The 21,911-nt window shown below is 36.4% G+C and overlaps 2 protein-coding genes across 2 annotated transcripts; both read right to left on the bottom strand.

The window, feature by feature from the left end:
- Positions 1 to 723: 723 nt before the first annotated feature.
- On the bottom strand, positions 724 to 15,320 carry LOC122000710 (mediator of RNA polymerase II transcription subunit 33A-like). Its single transcript, XM_042555142.1, has 12 exons — positions 14,957 to 15,320; positions 14,768 to 14,878; positions 12,817 to 13,167; positions 11,810 to 12,117; positions 11,597 to 11,688; positions 11,138 to 11,501; positions 9,921 to 10,128; positions 9,016 to 9,130; positions 8,615 to 8,779; positions 3,575 to 4,247; positions 3,095 to 3,301; positions 724 to 2,294 (listed from the first exon to the last, which is right to left on the bottom strand). The coding sequence occupies exons 1-12, from the start codon at positions 15,313 to 15,315 to the stop codon at positions 1,201 to 1,203; spliced, it is 4,047 nt and encodes a 1,348-aa protein (XP_042411076.1). The 5' UTR covers positions 15,316 to 15,320; the 3' UTR covers positions 724 to 1,200.
- A 1,686-nt stretch (positions 15,321 to 17,006) lies between these two features.
- On the bottom strand, positions 17,007 to 19,827 carry LOC122000711 (60S ribosomal protein L10-like). The gene is made up of 4 exons (XM_042555143.1): positions 19,689 to 19,827; positions 17,612 to 18,113; positions 17,424 to 17,505; positions 17,007 to 17,312 (listed from the first exon to the last, which is right to left on the bottom strand). The coding sequence occupies exons 1-4, from the start codon at positions 19,696 to 19,698 to the stop codon at positions 17,232 to 17,234; spliced, it is 675 nt and encodes a 224-aa protein (XP_042411077.1). The 5' UTR covers positions 19,699 to 19,827; the 3' UTR covers positions 17,007 to 17,231.
- Positions 19,828 to 21,911: the final 2,084 nt, after the last annotated feature.

Consider the following 21,911-nt stretch of genomic DNA (forward strand, 5'->3'; position numbering starts at 1 on the left):
CGTGAATATCTGAGAACGTATTATTTCTTCCAACAACTTTTTGTAGGTCAAGTACACGTATTTAAAAGTAAATCATTTTTTTTTTTAAAGATAGACGTATATTTTTTCCTAATTAGGACGATAAAAAAAAATCTATGACAGCTTTAAGTTTTTTTAAAAACATATTTAGGATGAATAAATTATAATCTACGCTTCAATTTGATAATTGTTAGTCAAAGTAATAATAAAAATTAATATACCAAATAAAGCAAAGAAAGAAAGAATTATAAAATTAAAATAACAAAAAAAACAAAGAAAATAACATAGCCACATAATAAGAAAACATCATTAAAATAACTTGCACCTTTGATATATTACTGGCATGTTATTGATGTAGGCGACATGCACCTTTGATATATAACTGACGTAGGCTACTTGCACCTTTGATACGAGGTTTATGTATGTACATTGCAAATGGGGAGGAGGTATATCTGACTTAGAGATCATTGAACCTGTATTAAATTGCTTTGTGGTTTGCTTCATTCTAACAATGTTGCAGAAACATCATAATGCAATCCAATATGTACAGAACTAGTGGTGACCAGGTTAAAAAGTACGTCAAGCGGTCAGAATAAATGGATAGTATTTGCATCCATGTCGTGTTGGATGATCATCAGGTGAATGGAAACATGAATTTTCTGTATACTATTTAACCAAGGCATTCGTTTTTTTTCAATGCAATGATTTCAACAACAAACATATTCAGATACAAACATTTGGGGTTTACATGATCAAAAGTGCCTTTCAATATATGTTTTTTAATAGTCTCACATCAGTAAATTTCAATACGTACTGTTGGCTAGGATCTACACTTCAACGACTGGATGCTACTCCATAAACAATATCCATAAGATCGTTGACCTTATGAAAAATTAAACGGGTATAATCATAAATTGCTTCTTTTAGACCTGAACAGGTCCAAAAACCAAGGCGTCAGCAAATCTTGATTTGGGTTTTCATCCGACACAAACTGATCTAGGTTTTCTTTTAGACCTTGTTATCTGGTGAAGTTTCCTTCTGGTGACTCGTTCTTTACACAATCTTGAACTAGACCAGATGTTAGGAGACCATGAACATGTGTCCCAGTCTGCAATGAGAATAAGACCAGGCAAACTAGATATTTACAGGATTAGTAGGCGAAAACAAACTAAGGAAAAAGGATCACAGCACAGACTCCACCACTGCCGTCATGGAAGAAGGACCACCTAACTCAAGGAGAGATAGAGCCAGATCACACTCCTGCCACCCTTTCAGACCACTGGCCAACTTATGCAAGGTCTCCTGCTTCACCTCTGGAATCCAAGCGGGTGCAAAATTCACCAGCAAGCCGACAAAGCACAATACGTATGCCTTCCATGTTGCTGGATCACACCCGAGCATTATATTTCCCTCCATGCCATCAGCTATCAAGTCCATATGGATCCCAATAACCCGGGCTCGTCTTGCGGAGAACACTGATGTGTGTGGGCAGGAGTTTCCTAATCCCCAAACCAAAGCTCCGCATAAGATCAACATATAGGCTAGAGCATAGCCTATCAGAATATTTACTATTGGTCCAGCACCGCCAAGTTTCACCGCTTCATCAGGAGACAGCAGCAGTGTTGGCACTGTTTCCTCATAAACTACCTGCACTAACTGCACCCCACCTGCAATAAACAAAAGGCTTGCCCCCAGTGTTGCTGCTTGTTGTATTCCTAATGCTGCAGTAGCAAGAGATGTCCTGCTTGATTTTAGGCGGGCAGGCTCACCAGAGCCCCATTCAATTGCTAGTTTGTGAGCATACTCGATGACCAGCTTGAAAATCACCTCATTGAAGAAGTGAGGGGCATGAAAGTTTCGGCACGTCCGGAGATAGAAGAAACCTGGGGCCATTGGTAGTCGAACACCTTGGTCAGCCATAAACTGACCCAAAAGACCAGTAACTCCCCGCATGGTGGTAGATTGAGAGTCTCGGGCACCCAATGGACCTAAGAAGGAGGAGAAGCAGCTCCTGATCAGCTCTACAATAGCATCCTTCTCCGTGGAAAAAGGAGAGCGTGAGCAGGATAGGACAATGAAGTCGTGCCACCTCCGCACCTTTTGAGTCCACAAAGCTCCTATTATTGGCATGCTTGGCCAGGTGCTGGCTGTTGCACAATTCTCAAGGGCTTGGCCTGCAATTCCATTGATGTACTCCAAGCTCTTGTCGAGCTTAAAAGTTATTGTTAAGCTCACAAGAGCAGCCATCGGTAATGGGAGCATTGGTGGCAAACCATCTGTGAGATAAAGTTTGTAACTTAGGATTAGAAAACAGACAATTGCAGAATAGATCTTCAATCAACAAATCTAATCTAATCATAAGGAAGTTTATAGATTCACAATGACAAATTTACCAATCTAACCTAGAACCTCATTCACATGAAAATGGTAACAGAGAAAATTACAGAACCGAAGAGACAAAAAAAGTTTAGGGCAATAACAGCACATTTATCTAAGTTATGGTTTTATGATCTATTAGTTTTCCATTTTGCATTTTCTGTTGGAGGCATGATTTTTTTTTTAATGTCTACATAGTGATCAATCACTTGACATAGGGGATTGCATCTGGTATCTCTAACCTCTTGAGATAACAAATCAGTGGTGCCCATTCAACAACCTGTTCGAAGGTTTATTTTCTTTTGCCAACATACACGGTTGACATGGTGATGCCCAGAAATATGGATCACTATCCTTTGTGATCCAGAGTTGCAAGAGTTGCAAGAGTTGCATTATATAAAGACTAAGAAGACAACTGGCCAGTCTAGCTTTAAGAAGAGTTGTGAAATCCCTCTTGCTAAATAACAAATGCAGTGCACCAAGAAAGACAAAGAGATCGTTTGGGCATCCCATGATAGCATTTGCCAGGATGTTTCAACTTATCACAAGCGAAATCAATTCTTAACAACTTTCCAGGGAAATAGACAAATTAAAAGGAGAAACACAAAAGTAGAGCAAGCTGCAGTGCTTATAACAACTAACAATAAAATTTAGAAATAGCAACAAATCAAGAGCAAATAACAAAGGATAGAACACATACGAGGATAAGAGCTCTTAATATGCACCCCAGCAGATGCAAGGATTTCCTTTATCTCAGACTCAATAGAAAGGAGTGTTGGAGCAGGGCTGGGCCAATCAGTCCCATTCATTGGAACTGGTTTCCAAATTCCACGAGTAATCTCTGCTGAAAAGTAGCTAATGATGGTAGCAAGAGAAGCTGGCAGGAAATCAACAAGGTCTCTCAAACCTACAGAAATTTGCAGTAAGTGTAGAGGAATAAGATGAAATGAAAACTTCAAAAAGGAAAAAAAAAACTAGTAACCAATTTACTGTGATATAGAAAATTTTAAAACAAATGTGGTAGTGTCATAACTTCTTTTTTCAGTACTTTCAATCTATTGCTACTAGACAGGATGAAAAAAATAGTAATAGCCTAAAGCACCAAGAACACTGAGAGGAAATGCAAACAAAAAAAAAAATGGAAAAGAAAAAGGGTGAAAAACAAATAAGTATATTAAACCTGTAGTCAAATCTCGGGATGAAAGCCTTCCATGGGCACATGCAGTCAAAATAGCTTCAAGAACAAAGGGAACAGCTTCCAAGATATCCCATGCAGGAACCATTGGCCTCTGGCAAGATTCTTCTGTTGTAGTTATAGTGGAAACATTTATGCTGCTGCTGGTGTTTGGTGTGGAATTACCAGAAACTGATTCACTTTTTGATGATTTCCCATAAACCATGTTCAAAATCATATTGGCAACTTGATGTGCAGGATTTTTACTACACATGCCAGAAAGAGTGGACGCTATACAGGCCTGATTCTGAAAATACCAAGCTCGAAGTTTTGGAAATGAGTCAATATAAACTGGTTGACTTTGTAATGATTTAAAGGGATCCAAATTATTATCCGCCCTTTTCGTAGAAGAAGAGTTTTTCAAAGCAATACGACTATTGCGCATCAAAAGAAGATAGTCCAGAGTTAATTCCATTCTCACAGAACCTTCACGACCTGCTACACAGTACTCCTGAGATGGTTTATAGAACTTCCAAAGGCGGAGAAGAAAAAGGAAAGCACATGAGAAGACAGAGTAAACAGAAATTTCCTCAGAATTGCTTGATCGATGAGTGGAAAGGGGTGACAAGGATCCAAAGGTCTCACAAAGAGGCATTAAAGCTGCAGCAACCTCTGGAATCTGAAGCAATCATGAACTTACGTCAGTGGAAAGGAGTAGATTATAAGAGATACATTTAGGCAGAAGCAATTTGAATGATCTCTGAACACAATCCTCTTTATAACCACAAAAACCAAAATACAGTGTACATCCCTTAAATTATACAGAAAAATGAGCTAAAAGCGAAAGATTCTGACCAATGTTCCATAGTTGATGGTTCAATATTTGCAAAGAGCCAAAAATACACTCCGGAGACATTATTTTATCCATATTAATAGAAGACTAAAAATGTAACCACAGATACATAGATTATGCTAATGCGCAATGAATATAACAAGCAGTAAAAGAAACTAACACTTAAAAGGGTGGAAAGGGAGGGTAGGGGCCAGCACATACTGGGAAACAAATATTTCAAGGCAGTATGGTTTGCCCCAAAATCTCGTTCTCTTATCAATCCCTCAAGCTCTTCATTCACCTGTCATTTCTCATTATCAATAGGCACTTTCACTAATCCCTCATTCTCCCCCTCCCACATCCCTCATGCAAACACAATCTCATTTTCAAATCTATAAGCTCTTAATTCTCCTGTTCATTTCTCATTCTCCCATAAGCTTATTTTCTATCTCTCACTCTCATAAGCTCAACTCCGCCCATGATGACCAGTCATGGCCGGTCCCAAGCCCGGATAAAGGAGGAGGGTTGCGTTAGGTTGCCAGCCAGCGTCAAACTATGGCAAAATTTCATGAATGAATCCATTAAACTATTGTGCTAATGCTAGGTTGTTCCCCGGAAGGAACGCGTTGCAGGGTCCGACTGTAACGTCTCGGCAAGGACCGCTACATCTCCAGAACTCGGGTGTAGTGATAAATATGCAAGAGTTCGCGTTACAGGGTCCGACTGTAACGTCTCAGCAAGGACCGCTACATCTCCATGAGAACTTGGGTGTAGTGTTAAATAGGCAAGAGTTCTCACACCATAGGTTAGATAAGAACAAATATGATAGGAAAACTAATAATCTAAGATTTGGAACATGGAATATAGGAACTCTCACTGGTAAATCAATGGAGGTAGTAGATATGATGATTAGGAGAAAAATTAATATTTTATGTGTACAAGAGACAAAATGGACAGGTGAGAAGGCAAAGATGATAGAGAACTCGGGTTTTAAGTTATGGTACACTGGAAAAAGTAAAACAAGAAATGGAGTGGGTATTATTGTAGATAGTTTGTTAAAGGATGAAGTTGTAGGAGTAGTTAGAAAAGGGGATAGAATTATAGCCCTTAAGATAATAGTGGCGAAAGAAACTATGAACATAATTAGCGTATATGCACCACAAGTAGGATTAGATAAAGCTACCAAATCAAGGTTTTGGGAGGACTTAGATGAAATATTACAAAATATTCCACCAAATGAAATGATTTTAATAGGAGGTGATCTAAATGGGCATGTCGGAGTGAAAACTGAGGAATATGAGAGAGTACATGGGAGTTATGGGTTTGGAACGAGGAATGAGGAAGGGAAAACTATATTAGATTTTGCGATAGCATATGACCTTATATTAGCTAATACGTTTTTTAAGAAAAGAGAAGAACACTTAGTCACATTCAAAAGTGGGAATAATAAATCGCAAATTGACTTTCTTATGGTTAGGAAGAAGGATAGAAAGATTTGTAAAGATTGCAAAGTCATCCCTGGAGAAAGCTTAACTACCCAACATAGGGTAGTAGTGTTGGATATACGCCTCAAACATAGTATCAATAGAAAGAAAATATATACAATTCCTAGAATTAAGTGGTGGAAGTTAAAGGATGGGAAGCAACATATATTTAAAGAGAAGGTAGAAGTACAAGCATTAGGTGAAATATACGATGACTCTAATACAACATGGGATAAGATGGTATCAAAGTTGAAAATAGTAGCTAAAGTCTTGTTTAACCTGAACTATTAATTAGATTTAGCGCTTTCAGCGAAAAAATTAAACAGTCAAGAGAAAGTGAGGAAAAACGAATAGCTTATAAGGAATTATATATTTGTAAGAACGAGGAAAACTTAAAAAAATATACAATAGCCAAGAAAGAAGCTAAGAAAGTAGTGAGTGAAGCAAAAAATGAAACTTTTGAACGCTTATATCAACAATTGGATACAAAAGAAGGGGAAAGAGACATTTATAGGATAACTAAAGTGAGAGAAAGGAAAACAAGAGATCTTAGCCAAATAAAATGTATTAAAGATGGATGTAATAGGGTATTAGTAAATGATGGAGAAATAAAAGAGCGGTGGAAGAGGTATTTTCATCAACTTTTTAATGAAGGTTTAGGTGACCAACTTAACTTAGGTGATTTAATTAGGTCAAATGAGTATAGAAATTTTAATTTTTATCGTAGAATTCAAACTTTAAATGAGATGCACAATGGAAAAGCCGTTGGACCGGATGATATTCCGATAGAGGTATGGAAGTGCTTAGGAAACAAGGTATTGAACGGCTTACAAAATTATTTAACATGATATTGAAAAAAAAATGCCCGATCAATGGAGGATAAGTACTCTAGTTCCCTTATATAAGAATAAGGAGACGTACAAAATTGTGCAAACTATAGGGTATTAAACTAATGAGTCATACTACGAAACTTTGGGAAAAGTAATAGAAAAAGATTAAGGAAGGAGACCATAGTGATGAAAATCAATTTGGGTTCACGCCTGGAAATATAAGCTATATATCTTCTTAGACAATTAATTGAAAAATATCGAGAGCAAAACAAGATCTACATGGTATTCATTGACTTAGAAAAGGCGTATGATAGAGTCCCAAGAGAAATTATATGGAGAATTTTAGAAAGAGAGGTGTTAGCAGAACATATATGAACTAATTAAGGATATGTATGAGGATGTAACGACCGGAGTAAAGACTTCAGTGGAGTAATCAAGCATTTCAATAAAGATAGGGTTACATCAAGGATCACTCTAAGTCCCTATCTTTTACATTAATTATGGATTAACTCACTCGAGCATTGAAAAACTGATGTACTTCTTGTTTCAGATGATATTATTTCGTAGATGAGACACGTGAAGGAGTAAATGCTAAGCTAGAATCTGAGGAAACACTAGAAGGAAAGGTTTTAAGCTTAGTAGATTAAAGACGGAATATATGGAATTTAAGTTTAGCAATATTAGAAGTAATGAAACAATTGTTAAGATAGAGAGGACGAGTTGCCTAGAACCGAGAAATTTAAATATTTAGGATCATTTTTACAAAATGATGGAGGGATTGAGAGAGATGTCTTACATAGAATACAAGCAGGATGGGTGAAATGGAGGGGAGCGTCGAGTGTTTTATGTGACCGTAAAGTACCTCTTAAACTTAAAGGTAAGTTCTATAAAATCGTAGCTGAATGTTGGGTTATGACTCGAGCACATGAGCAGAAGATGAGAGTTGCAGAGATGAGGATGTTAAGGTGGATGTGTGGACATACGAGGATGGACAAAATAAGAAATGAGAGCATTAGAGAGAAAGTAGGAGTTGCATCTATTGAGGAAAAACTCAGAGAGACACGTTTAAGATGGTACGGACATGTACTTAGACGACCAATAAATGCTCCAGTTAGGCGATGTGAAACTATGATAAACATGCATATAAAACGAGGAAGAGGAAGACCAAAAAAGACTTGGTTAGCAACAATAAAACAAGATAAAATTTATTTAAATATAGATGATGATATAATAGGAGATAGAGCTCAATGGCGTAAAAGGATTCATACAGCCGACCCCACTTAGTGGGAAAAGGCTTGGTTGTTGTTGTTGTTGTTGTACTCTCATAAGCTCTTAAAGTTTTTTTAAAATAATTCTTTCACGTTTAAAATAAAAAAAACATGTATTTATTTAAAAAAACATTTTTATTTTATAGTTCTATTTTTATGTTTTTATTGTAGTTTTAAATTTTTTAAAAAATATTTTGTTTAATAATCAGATAGGTCAGCCTAAGCATGGCCTCAGCTAAACAAGCCTGTGCCTAGGCTAGGCATAGTCCATGATCGATGCGAGCAATGCTCAGCCCATTGACAACCCAACGAATACTATGAACCACCAACTCTATGACTTAAAAGGTCAATATTTGTGTGGTTTAAGTTATTCATAGCTAGATCTTCATCGAGAAAACTCATACGGGTACTTTTGACGCCCTAGTATAAAAAATCTCACAAGAAATTCTCTCCATTCTTCTCTCCAGATTGCAGTTGTCACTTATTAACTGAGGAAGAGCCAATGGCATTTAATATCATAAAAGACCCCTTTGTATAACCTTCTTAGTCATATTAAGAATTCAAGAGAATTAACAAGGAAATAAATTGATATACATGAGACTAGCAATAGGGAACAGAACAGCTTCACTCACCATGCCATATAGAGAAAGGATATGAACAGTATCCACACAACAAACTCCAAACAAAACAGCACTTAGCACAGGCATGTGATCTATAAAATGATTCCTGGCCCCAGATGCAGATGAATCAGGAGGAGAAGGAGTCAGCAATTTAAAAACAATGTGCACAACATGTTCCTGTAACAACAATAAAGAGAAATGTATGAGTGCGGATAAGTACAAACTATTATATAGTCATTCCACTTATCTTCAGCCAAATTTAGATGAATAAGGTGAAATAGCTATACAGCATTCACAGACACAAGACATCTAAGACAGGGAAACCATACACTGCCTCCTTTTGTCTTTATTATTATTATTATTATTATTATTATATAATGGTAATGGATAGGACAAAGGGATGCACCACAGACCTGGATATTCCAGCCACGGACAAGAGATGCACCACAAAGAATCTTTGCAGCTGCAGACTTTTCTTCATCTGTTCCATTGACTGCAATGTGGAACATTTTATCCACTTCTGACAAACTAAAGAACAACAATATTAAAATCACGAATCTCATTAACCAAACATAATTTGACTAAACCAAGATGACAAATGAAAATCACTACAAACAGGCTATAGAGCATAGACCCTAAATAAATTCAATATGGTTGAATTTGAAATTTAAATGCTACTTTATGCCACACACACACACACACACACACACAACAGACAATTTTACACATTGGAAAATGAAGCATATCCTTCCCATTCATTTGGTGTCCTTAATACTTCTGCTAACTTTATTTTCTTTGTTTCTTTCTTAGAACAGTATAACCTGTGATCTTAGTGTGACCAGAATAAGAACAAGTTTGATGGAGTCAAGTATACCAAAATTCATTTGTCCAAATATCATAATCAAGTTGTTAATAAAATGAAGAAACTCACTGCATTTGGCATATAAGCATTCCAAGAAAAAGCAGTTTGAGGTTTCCATGAGATCCATATCAGCTCAACATGACCGCAAGTAAAAAATGTGATGCCAAAAGTTATTTTAGGAAGTAAAAGATTATACTAAATAAATATCACGAAGATTGATAAAATTAGTTTGAAATGAAATAATCTTTCATATTCATGTCCATCTAACTATGAAATAAATAAACCAAATATTTCAAACTTTCATTTGTCATCATAGGCTAATTCATAATAAACTACTAGCAAGACAGACATTATAATCAGGGCATGGCTCTGACTTAGTAAAACAGTAAGACACTTTTGCTATTGTTAATTTAAGTTTTTCAATAAAGAATTTTTCTTTGTGCCCCATGCCTGTACCTTGATGCAGGGGTCATCATAAGGGAGTTTTTTAAAGAACTTGTCAATGGAGCTCCCTTAAGGAAGGTTGACCAAGGGGATTCTTGAAATGAAGTTGAATCTTTTGGCAAAGAAGATGGGACAATATATCCAGGCCAAAAATAAGCAGATGTATCAATCAATTTTCTTGCAATACAGGCTTCAATTATAAGGTGCAGCATATTCCCAACTGCATGTAAAACAAAATAGTATAAGATAAAATTGACAAAACATTACCAAGCTTTATCTGAACAACTCATTGGTCAGAGTGGTAGATTATCAGTAAATAGCATTAAGAAGCCAAATTGAACTTAATTAGAATAACCAACGAATAGGGAAAACATTTAATTACCAAACTTTCTCTAAACAGTTCATTGGTCAGAGTGGTAGACTATCAATTCATAGCAGCAAGAAGCCAAATTGAACTTAATTAGAATAACAAATGAATAGAGGATCGGCATCAAGCAAGATTAGCAAAGCCATATTCTTTGACACATTTTTCCATCTCAATGAACAGAAATTTGTTGAGAAGGCTGAAGAAACAATAACATATCATCAGACTCAGCATCTGTTCAAGCCAGAAAATTAACAAGAAACGGTTGTGGTAAAGTGGGCCAGTGGGCCAACATTAAACTGTATGGGATAAGCTAAACTTGATTAGCCCATCAGAAGCAGACCTTAACTTGACCTAGTTCAACTGAACAATATAGAGCTCAGGGATTATAAATCAGACTAGAAACATTAGGCCAAGCTGAACTTGAAAGAACATTGGGATACAGTCTATGTTCAATTCTAACTAACTTCCTTTTATATCTAGAAAAACACCTTTTCCAGTAATATCAAAGACTGTAGGTTGGATAGTATGGGCAACTGAGCAAGATGACATCGGTTCCTTAGGTAGGAGTTTGATCACCATTGGACCTTGATGTGCATGTGACCTATACTCTACTTAATCCCTGAAATGAAGAAAATTTATTTAAAAATAAATTGTTAAACTGTTTCCAGAGCATGCATAAGAATGAAGATGAAAAGAGAAAAAAATGCAACCTCAAGAACATGCATAAAAATGAAAATGAAAAGAGAAAAAAAAAAATGCAACCTTCTACTGCCAGATCAATATCTCGGTAAATGACATAGGAAGTGATTAAAAAGTCAGTTTAATCCTGCATTATTTATTTAGATAATCTAAAAATACCAACCTGCTTTTATAGAAGAATCAGTACGCCCACCATTATGATTGCTATTCCCAGACTTTAGGTTGGACACAAAAATGGCTGCTTTTGTAGCTGCATTATTGGCCGCATTTGCAACTGATGGAGGAGGTGAGAGAAGCACTGAAAATTGGCCCAGTATCTGGAGTGATGATATCAAGCCATGGCTTCTAGATGCAATCTTATTTTGTCTATTTCCATGTGAACTCAATTTGGCAAAGCTGTTGCCGGAAAGAAAAGATCCTTCATCCTCTTCCTTGACAACTGCAGCAATTGTCAAAGGGACAATGGAAAGCAGCATGCATAATCGTGCATCGAGGTGCGGAACAGGCCCTTCCACAGGCTCACGATCCTAGATATGTACAAGTAGGAAGACAATCATTTACAAATAAATTATGCCGAAACTTTAGCAACAAATAAATAAGTAAAAAAGACAAGTCTCTTAACTCGTTGTACAAGTCGGAGAGCAGAAATCCAAAGAGCTTGAAATGTTTCCTGCCAGCTTGCCTGGTTAATTTCTTGTAAGGTCTTCGCCAATTCTGTTTAATGAAACAGAATCAGAGAATGTAAGTGAAGATCCTCGTATATACAGATTAAACTAAGAGTAAAACGAAAATAAAGCAAGCATGCCAAATGGGAAAAAAAAGAAAGTAATAGTACCTGCAAGAATCTCAACAGCAGATACAGCGTATAGATTCTTTCCATCCATTGCATTCTCCATAAAGACATCAATAGGAATCCAACAAGCATCTTTACCAGCCCCAAAACTGTTGGAGGAATTCAAGCTACACGACCGAGCATCAACTAGAGCCCCAAGAAGTTTATGTTTGTCCAAATGGAGTTCCTTACTGATTGCCTTCTTTATATTGGTGGACAATTTGTCAAAAACATGCCTAGAAGGTAATGTTGTTGATAGATTGGCATCTATAATTTGCAGTCTCCGAAGCAGATCATTAAAATGCTCAGGCCTGTGCTCGCGACAAAATGCTTATCAAACATCAAGAAATCAAATTGAAATTGTTCCTCATGTAAACTAAGTTAAAATTTCTAGGTGGTTGATATTAGACATTCTAAGCCATTTGTTTTAAAACATCAACTGTGTATCAAACATGAGAGAGTCTGAGGTACGGTTCAGTTGATGCTCTTAAGCATAGATCACTCACAGTTAACAATTAAGCTATTTTTAAGAAGTAAGAAGCTATGATATAAATTATAGAACTGATGAACCCTTGAGCATAGCACAAGAATCATAAACAGGACAGCAACCAGGGAGTAAACTACACTCCTCTCTATTATGGTCTACAAAATTGTAACCTATTTTAACAGCAAACAGAAGCAGTATCTGAAATTGCTCTCGTGCACACAAGAAGTAAACTAGCTATTCTAAAAGATGCTATCATACAACCTACATGATGCTAGCATTTTCCATTCTCCTTATGCCAATAACACAAAATATGCAATTAAACTAAAACATTTATGTAATGGTACTAAAGAAAATTACAATTCACAGCAATAAATTCATTCTTTTTGCATGAAAAATCTCATCACCATTACCTAGTTCCAAAATAAGTTGTTAATAAATCTTTTTGTATTTTCTAGATGATAATAGACATACATGTAACATTCAAAGAAAAGAGTGAATCACAAAGGGCTTCAATCATACATACATGTTGATACTTATGAGACGCAGAAAAGCTTTGGACTTTTTGTTTGAAGTAACCTTTTCAGCCACTTCAATAGCCATTAAAGCATTGCTCTGGCGCAAATTATCACGGCGCTCATTTATCTTATCGTTCAAACTTTTAACATCTAACTCAGTGGCTAGTTTTCCTCCATTAACAAACGCACTGCCATGTTTGTCTGCTGACACCAGTAAGCAACCACAATCTTCGATTGAACAATCAATCAAGCTTGAGATGACACTAAAGTAGAATAACACAATGACATGGCCGAAATCCATTTCTTGAACCTTGTATGTCTCTGAAAGTTTCATAGCATCATCAATCGCTTTTGTAATTCTGTGAAATTTTTGCAAAGGATTAATTATAATGAAGGCTAGAAACTTTTACTCAATCAAAATCTAGATATACACTTCAACATGAGCCTAGGATACCAGACGAGAAAAATTAGTAAATGGAAACTAAGGACTATGAGAGCTATGTCTCCGTAATCTAGAAAAGGTTCTCTCTAAAGGACAAATGTTGCAAACTATATGAAATTAGAGCAGTATATACAGTAGTAAGTTTCTAGCAGTGAGTATCTAGCCAGCCTTAGTTACCTATCATTGTCTCGTTGTCTAAGTTTGAGATTTCATATGTTCTAGATGAAGATATCAGTATGTCTAAGTTTAAGATTTTATATTCAAGATTAGCAATCAACTGCTCTTACCCTATCTTTTTTTTACTTCTTAAGGAAACATCAAGTCATTGTTAACAGTGCAGAAATCACAACCATCTTTCTTTAGAAAGAAATAAGTTTAATGATTCTTTTCAGGATTGACTGGCAAAATACACTGAAGCGCTCTGCCAGAAGGCATAAATGACATCCAACTATTGAGATAATAATATGCTGGCCCTGAATGATGGTTTAGACAGGTAATAAGCATGGCTCAAATACTTTTCCTGGGAAAAGACCAGCCCAAAGTTAATAATGCAAAATCTTGCCAATCTTTAATGAGCATCAGGTTGGTTTTTCATTTCAAAATGTATCCATAGCATGCATGGGCACTCTGCAGAAGGCATTATTACAAATTCCAAAGTCAAACCATCCGTAACAGTTTTTATAGCTTGAATCCATATGACAAATAAAACATCACAAATAAATTGTATTCTTGAGCTAAAATTAAATTCATTGATGTAAACCATACATAGCAACTCTTTATCCTGAATCACTGCATATTACAAATAAAACATCACAAATAAATTGTATTTCTTGAGCGAAAATTAAATTTACATTGATGTAAAACATCCACAGCAGCTCTAGATTTACTTGATCATTGTACCCATTCAGCTATAAACATAAACTAATTATCCAGATCAATCCTGGAGGTGGAAACTCTTGGTAAATAAGTCCACTGCAGTTTATAAACAATCACCAAGGCATAAATAACATAATTATCTATTCTTAAGGGGATTTAATTTGACAATCAGTTTCAGAAGGGCATTTCTATAGTTACTTTCGATCTGGTTGCTTATGGTAGAAGTGAAATTGTCATGAAAGTATTAGCATACTAAAAATAGTGGCAAATATCATGAGGGAAAAAAAGGATCAACACACCTCAAAACATAAATTCCCTTATCATACCATGTTTGCATATGCTTACCTTTGAGGTTTTTCCAGAGTGAACTATTTATCTTATAACTCTAAATGAAATATGCTAACAACGTAACCACTTACGCCTATTAACATGGCAAAAGCAATAGAACAAAGGAGGGAAAACTGTAGATTATCTCTAAGATCTGGCTATCCAAGCAAAGGTAATTTGTCAAATTAAACAACTACGAGTGGGAAAAGACGTTTACAAAAGTTCTCACAAAAAAAATGTAAAATGTATGTAACCAAAAGTAAATAAATAAATAATCATGAACATCAATTAGCTAAAAGGTGTCAAGAACTCACTTGTCTCTACAAGTCATAGCCTCGAACGAGAGCGTGGAAAAGGCATAGCGGGTAAGGAGTTCAAGGTAAAGCCGGTAGGCCTCCGGTTGTTCCCGTCGGCAGGGGATCACCCTAAAACGAAAGCAATGCGCAATTCTTAAAATGCACCAAGAATGAGAACTCACAGGAGTCAAAGGATCGGATTATTGCCTGGGCATGAGCAGCGCGATGGTGTGGATGGGGGAGACGACGCGCGAAGCCATCGCCTGGTCTAGGAGCTTCCACAGCGACGGGTTGTTGTTAGCGAAGCACAGATTCGAGACGAGGACACGAGCCAGTTCAGTGCTCGGGATCCCAAGCCCGGACTCCTGGAAGCAACGCGCTGCCTCCACCGCCCGCAGAAGCGGCGGGTCGCCCCGCTCCTCCGCCGCCTTGACCGCTGCCATGACCCGACATTCCAAATCGGACGGCAGGCCTCCTGCCTCCACCACCTCCATCTCCGTAGACGCTCCCCCCTCTCTCTGTTCGCCTGCGGCCAGTCGTGGTGGCCAAAAAGAGTTCGCAAACATCAAGCGCCTGCAAAGGACCGGCAACAGAAACGACTCTAATCAATTCGACCGCTTCAAGGTGGGGCCCATGTGGATCCCGAAACTAGTTTGAAGTCGTGTCTGGTTTCGCTTCGGTGTGGCGGCCGTGTCACGCGGTGAAGCTGTTAGTTTGCCAGGTCAATCCGAAATCGTAGTGTAAGTCGTGACGAGATGAGTGGTAGTGGTAGAGGGCCTGGGGGGGGGGGGGGGGTAAGTGAGTCGTCTGTTTTCTCCGCACCTAATCGCATTGAGGACGATCATCCGAGGTCAAAGCTTTGGCGTGCTTGGCAATATTTTTTGGTGTCCTCCGTGCTATCGCGCACGTTGAATTTGACTCTCTAGAAGCATTGGCGCACGAAAAATATTGCCATATTTTCACTCAAGCGTTTCATTTCGAACCCTTTATTATAATATTCTTTTTACAAATTTTCAGCATAGCTAAGGTTTATTTTTAAGGCAAAAGCACTTTTCTTACCAAAGTATCCTCTATCCCTACCAATCTAACATTAAGAAGCAGCATTTGTTTTTGATACGTCAATTATTATTTTAAAGATTAATCATCATTTATAATTTATTTTTTTCATGTTGAACCTAAAATGAATTAATGAAGGTGAACATTTTATTTTACCAACTTAAAAAGCTAAACATTTTATATTATTCATAAAAACAAAATTTAATATTAGTCAAAAATATTTTAAAACTGATTATTTTTTTTTATATTAGTGATAATTACTTTAAATTATTCTAATTTTAATTGAAATTATTCTAATTTTAATTGAAATTATTTTAAATTTAGTTCCTACTAAATTTGACAGTTTTAACTAGACTTAGAGTATATATAAAAGGCGGAAGTGACAGCGCGAGTAGTTGCTGAGTGGCTAGACTTGCTCCCTCCATGTCAACTGTTAATTGCAACGATAATAAGCAAAGGTGAATATGTTCGTCCCAACGTCCTTGTCAATTCATCCCAAGACCAACATAAAGAAGGTAAATCATGATGATAAAACAAGTGGCATGTGGATTGAGTTTACATAGGTTACAAGGATTACGCTCCGTTAATTTTAAGATTCAACCTAAAAACTTCAAGTGACAATAACCTACTATTTTTACCAACTCAATTAATCCCGTGGATGCAAGCAAAATCAGCTCTATGATTAAGAAGATCATGATTATCACATCCATCTTATCTAATAATGTTTTTTATTTGACTAAATTTGCTTAAATCAATTGCAAATTTTAAAATAATTTATATAATCTTTATCTTTTACGATGATTTGATTTAATTTATATTAAAAAATAAAAATAAATTAAATAATTGATCAAAACTACCTTATTAATTCCCCTCGCGGGATAATTACTCTGGATATTCATTGAAATTTGAAAGCCATCATCTTCTAGAGGACGATTTATGCAGCCATTCAAATATTAAACAATACATCAGAGTCAAAGCTGGAATCTTTGCGTCGAGCATGGTCAGAGCTGAAACTAAAATGTGGCTGGATTCTCAGGATCTGGCACCAACTACTCTCATCGATTTAAACGGCTGACAAAAATAAGCTCGTTGAATTTTCAAAGACAATAACTTTTTATTTGAAAAAAGGGAAAAAAAAAAGATGGTAAAAAGTCTGCTTCCGTACACACATCCAGATACGAATGGCGAATTGTGGGTTCCGTAAAGAAACGTAAAGGGATATCTGTATATCTAAAATTGATTGTACAATACAAGGACAAGGAGCTGGAATTCTAAGATAGTTTCCCCTCATAGAAATATTGTCCCAAGACTATACCTTCCAATATACATGATTGGATCAAAACTCAAGGCCATTTCAATTTTATTTAACAGTCCCAATCAGACTTTTTGTTTTAATAGTAGACATACACCGAACAATAGATATATTCTAAGAAGCTTTAGCAGCTGACGGCTGCAGTAGAGCTTTTCCAGGTTCCCGACCAGCAAGTGGACCGTGCCATCCAAGTAGCTGCATCAACCAGACAATGAAGAGACGAGTTTTATTTCAGATGAGACATCAGATAGCAATGACGCTGCATATACACAGTAGTTACTAGTGTAGGTAAGAAATAGAAAATACCTTAGCATTGACACCATCTGGGACGATTCTGTTTTCACTTTTCCACTTCATATAATCAGCCCGGCTAAACTTGGTAAAACCCCTGATACAACATGAATTAAGAATGTCAATACAACATACTGAGTCCATATATCATCGTGCTAGATTTAGTTATAAGGGAGAGTATTTAATTTCATTTCTATGCATACCATTTGCCGCTGACAATTATCTTTTGGCGTCCGGGGAACTTGAACTTAGCTCGTCGTAGTGCTTCTTGTGCATGCTGGTTATTGCCATCCTTGCAACGAACGGATAGAAGAACCTGCCCAATGTTCACCCTGGCACATGTCCCCTGTGGTTTTCCAAAGGCACCCCTCATCCCTGTCTGGAGCCTATCAGCTCCAGCACAGGATAGCATCTTATTGATTCGCAGAACATGGAAGGGATGAACTCTGACTCTTAAATGAAAAGCATCCTTCCCTGCAAACTTTGTCATATACTTGTTGCATGCGATGCGTGCGGCTTCTAGTGCCTCACTAGATACATTCTCCTTCTCCCAGCTAACCAAGTGAACACAGAAAGGGAATTCATCAACGCCTTTCTTCTTCATCCCCACATCATAGATCCTAATCTTAGGATCTGGAACACCACGGCAGAATCTTGACTTTGGATATGGCTTATTTTTAATCTGGCGGTAACATCTTGCAGGACCTGTATGGACAGCAATCCAATCAGTTATTCAGATATTCCTATTTTTCAGTAAGAGAAGAGCACCCAAAAATAAATTCTTTTAGAATAAGTAGAACATTGATCTATCTACATGTACTACTGAAAACTGACCACATATTCACACACCAATACCATGGCTAATTCACTACATTTATACCATATCATGCATGTAACAAGGCACTTCTCATTCATTTGCACTGTTACATGGAGTGAGAATTTGGATCAATAAATAAGAGTGAGATTTTATAAGTGTCATATTGATCATATTCTATACAAATCAAGTCATTTGGATCAATAAAAAATTATAATATACTATTTTAAAAAATATGTATAAAATTAACTAAAGTTATTAATGTTCTATGAAATGCACTGGCTTCATAAACAGCTCAATTCGTGTCAACCAACCTATTATGTATTCAAGTCGTGTTGTATCACTTTCAGATTTCATCACCGTCATATTTTGGATTAAACCGGGTTTGGGACAGATCGACCATTACCAACTCTACCAATTAGCAACCAATATAATTAATGCATTCATTTCAGAGCTGTTCAGTTAAGATATGTGCTAGCAAATAACTACTTAGGTATTGTTTCTATATTTTGTTTAAAACCCCTAACCATTTAACTTCCTGTCTATTTAGATCTCGGAATCTAGTAAGCTGATCAATTCTTTTTCCCCTTCCTGATGATTCAGCAAATTAGATTTAAGATTCTAATTCAATGCAACAATATCCACGCACGCCTAGTCTTACTCGAACTTATCAAACGCCAACTATTGATGGGAGCACGCTCATTTGTACTCAAAAAAGCAATTTCCTCCCTAAAATACGCTTAATTCTAATCTTCACTAGGAAGACATGCTAGTACATCAACTACCAAACATGTTAGAGCATAATTTGTCAAAAAAAAAAAAAAACTAAATTTTTTTCAGAACAGTTAAGATATTAGAAAAGAACCCCGGTGTGCTTAAAATTCAGGAATACAAGGAACTGAAGCACCCATCTAAACTTGAGCTAGTTGCTTCATAAAGATAATGTACTAAAGCGCCAGTAATATTAATAATGTAAACAATCCTGTTCCTCTGAACATTTGTTGCACAGTTACCACAATATTGGACTTTTGCCAGAGGTAATCCATCTTCCATTATATGAATCCAAGCAAACTATAAAGTAGTAAATTGGTTATGCCAATCCATTTCAGAATGAGAAACTAGGAATCTATGAGCTATCTCTTATTTTTCATGGCCAATAAAGATGTAGTGATAAGTGCAAAATTAATAATAATCAACAGAATATGCCTTTACGAAGAAGACAAGACCAACGAAACGCATATGTCCGAATCATGGTGGCCAGAAAGTTAACTATGAAGGTAGCAAAAGTAATTAGGGAAAATGCATCATTTCAACAAAAAGGGAACGCTGGACTTTGAAAATCCTTCGATCTTGTTCAATAGACAGCAAAATCGTTCGACCTTATTCCATTGCCAAGGCAGGCAAAATATGACAATCTAACTCAAAAGGAAAGAAAAAGCTTAAGATTAGTGAGAAAGCCGACTTACGTCTCCCCATGGCCGCGCGCGAAGAGAAAACCGTGCTGCGAAAACCTTGCGAGATCAAAACACCAGCCTTCGCCTTGCCTGTGTATTTATAGACAGCGAACAGAAACGCGCAAGAGCGTGAACCGTCGAAATGGGAAATCATCTTGGAATGTTACGTGGACCGCGCTCCAACTTGTAGACTGAAGTCGAACCGAACCGGGAAAAATGTTTTATAAAACGCGTTTCTCAACTTGTCAAGCAGATGAATAAACGGTTCATCTGGACCGCTATTTCGGTTTGTTTCTCCAGACCGATTCCGAAAACTCAAGTTGACGTGAGTGCTTGCGTCACTGATCGCATCGGGTGTCATTGCATACGGTGCCGAAATCCTGCGGCTGTCGTCTCGTGTGGTTAAAAGTTATGTGGGACCATCGGTCAGAATTAATTAAGATGGGGCGGACTTGACTTAAAAGAGATTAAACTCAATCTAAAAGGATTCGGATCTAATAAAATTCGTCATTGATCAATTGCCAATATCAATTCGTTTCGGCTGCATTTTCTCTGTCTTAGATCCCAATACTCTCCCAAACTCAACATCCTTTTACTTTCTATTTGAATAAGGTGAGTGAAAGTTCATTAACAATTTCAATATTTTTTTACTTTTTAGGAGAAGTAAAATATTCATATTCTCCTTATTTAGGAGAGAGGAATGTTCACTAACATAAAAGAGAAGTAAGGAAAAGGAAGTATAAGTAAAATATTTATATTCTCTTTATTTAAAAAAAAAAGAAGGTTCATTAACATAACATATGTTATCATATTTGGGAGGAAAGGAAAAATAATAAAAGTTAAATATATAAAATTATCAAATTACCCTCACTTTTTAAAATATCATTTAAACTATAAAAATTATTTTATAATTTTTAAAATCATCCAGTATTATTAAATCAGTGGCAGTTTAAAATCTTTTATATTGATACACTAGTTTATGTTGCTTCTAACCAGTAGTAATTTTGTTGGACTGTAAAAGTTGTTAGAGTGTATACTAAAAGTCTAATTTTTTGTATAAACATTTATTTAGAAATAAGAATCACATTGGTCAAATGTCTACATTTATATGCTAAGTGTAGTTGTTCAATTAATTCATATTGTAGATAACATGGTGTGTGGTGTCATACGCAGAAGATCATGTTATCAATTCCTTATAAATTATAAACAGTAAATCACGACTAAAATGGAAAGGAACAAACCATTGGAATAGTCGTAGTGTAATTTGATATTAGTTTATCTTAACTATAAAATTACACTAGTACACTCTGAGTGTTTTGAGCAGGACCATTTAAGGTAAGTTCTTTTTATGCTGACTTAATAAAAGAACAAGACCTTAGTTATTATGGAAGTATGTGCTCTTAATCCTAATATAATAACAAACACATATATTTAGTATTTATTTCTATGACTTATCAAAGGGTGAGATTTAGTTCGATAAATCAAAAGGCCCGATAAGTTGAGAAATGATATTACTTATAGTGTGTGTTGTTGATTATAGAAGGAAACTGTGTCCTAGTAATCTAGGTTGATAATGTCTCCAAGAGAAGCTCATAAGGATTGTCATGTTAAACCCTGCAGGTGGACTTAGTCCGACATGACGATGAGGTTGAGTGATACTACTCTTGGACTAAGACATTAATTAAAATGAGTTGTCAGTAACTCAATTAATTAGTGGACATTCGATATTTTAAACACAGGGAGATTAACACACTCATAATAAGAAGGAGCACATAATGTAATTTGGGATTGGTACGGTAGTTCAATAATAATTCTTTAGTGGTATGAATTATTATTGATGAAATTAAGTTGGGTGTTCGGAGCGAACACGGAAAGCTTAATTTCATCGGGAGACCAAAACCAATTCCTCCTCTCAGTCCCTATCGTATCATCTTGTATATAGAGAATTATACCCACCGCATACCCACTTCTTACCCACCCTTAGGTGGCCGGCCAAGCTAGCTTGGAGCCCAAGCTAGGGCCGGTCAAAGCCAAGGGTGGAGCCAATTTAAGGTGGTCGGCCAAACCTTGGATCCCAAGCTTAGGTGGCCGACCACTAGAAAATAAAAGATATTTTATTTAAAATCTTTTCTTATGTGGATATCATGGTTTTAAAAGAGAGAGTTTAAAATTTAAATCTTTCCTTTTATAGCTTTCTACAAAAGATTAAGTGAAATATTTGATATCTTTCCTTAT

The sequence above is a fragment of the Zingiber officinale genome, chromosome 7A (assembly GCF_018446385.1).
Source record: "Zingiber officinale cultivar Zhangliang chromosome 7A, Zo_v1.1, whole genome shotgun sequence".
Classification (NCBI taxonomy): Eukaryota; Viridiplantae; Streptophyta; class Magnoliopsida; order Zingiberales; family Zingiberaceae; genus Zingiber; species Zingiber officinale.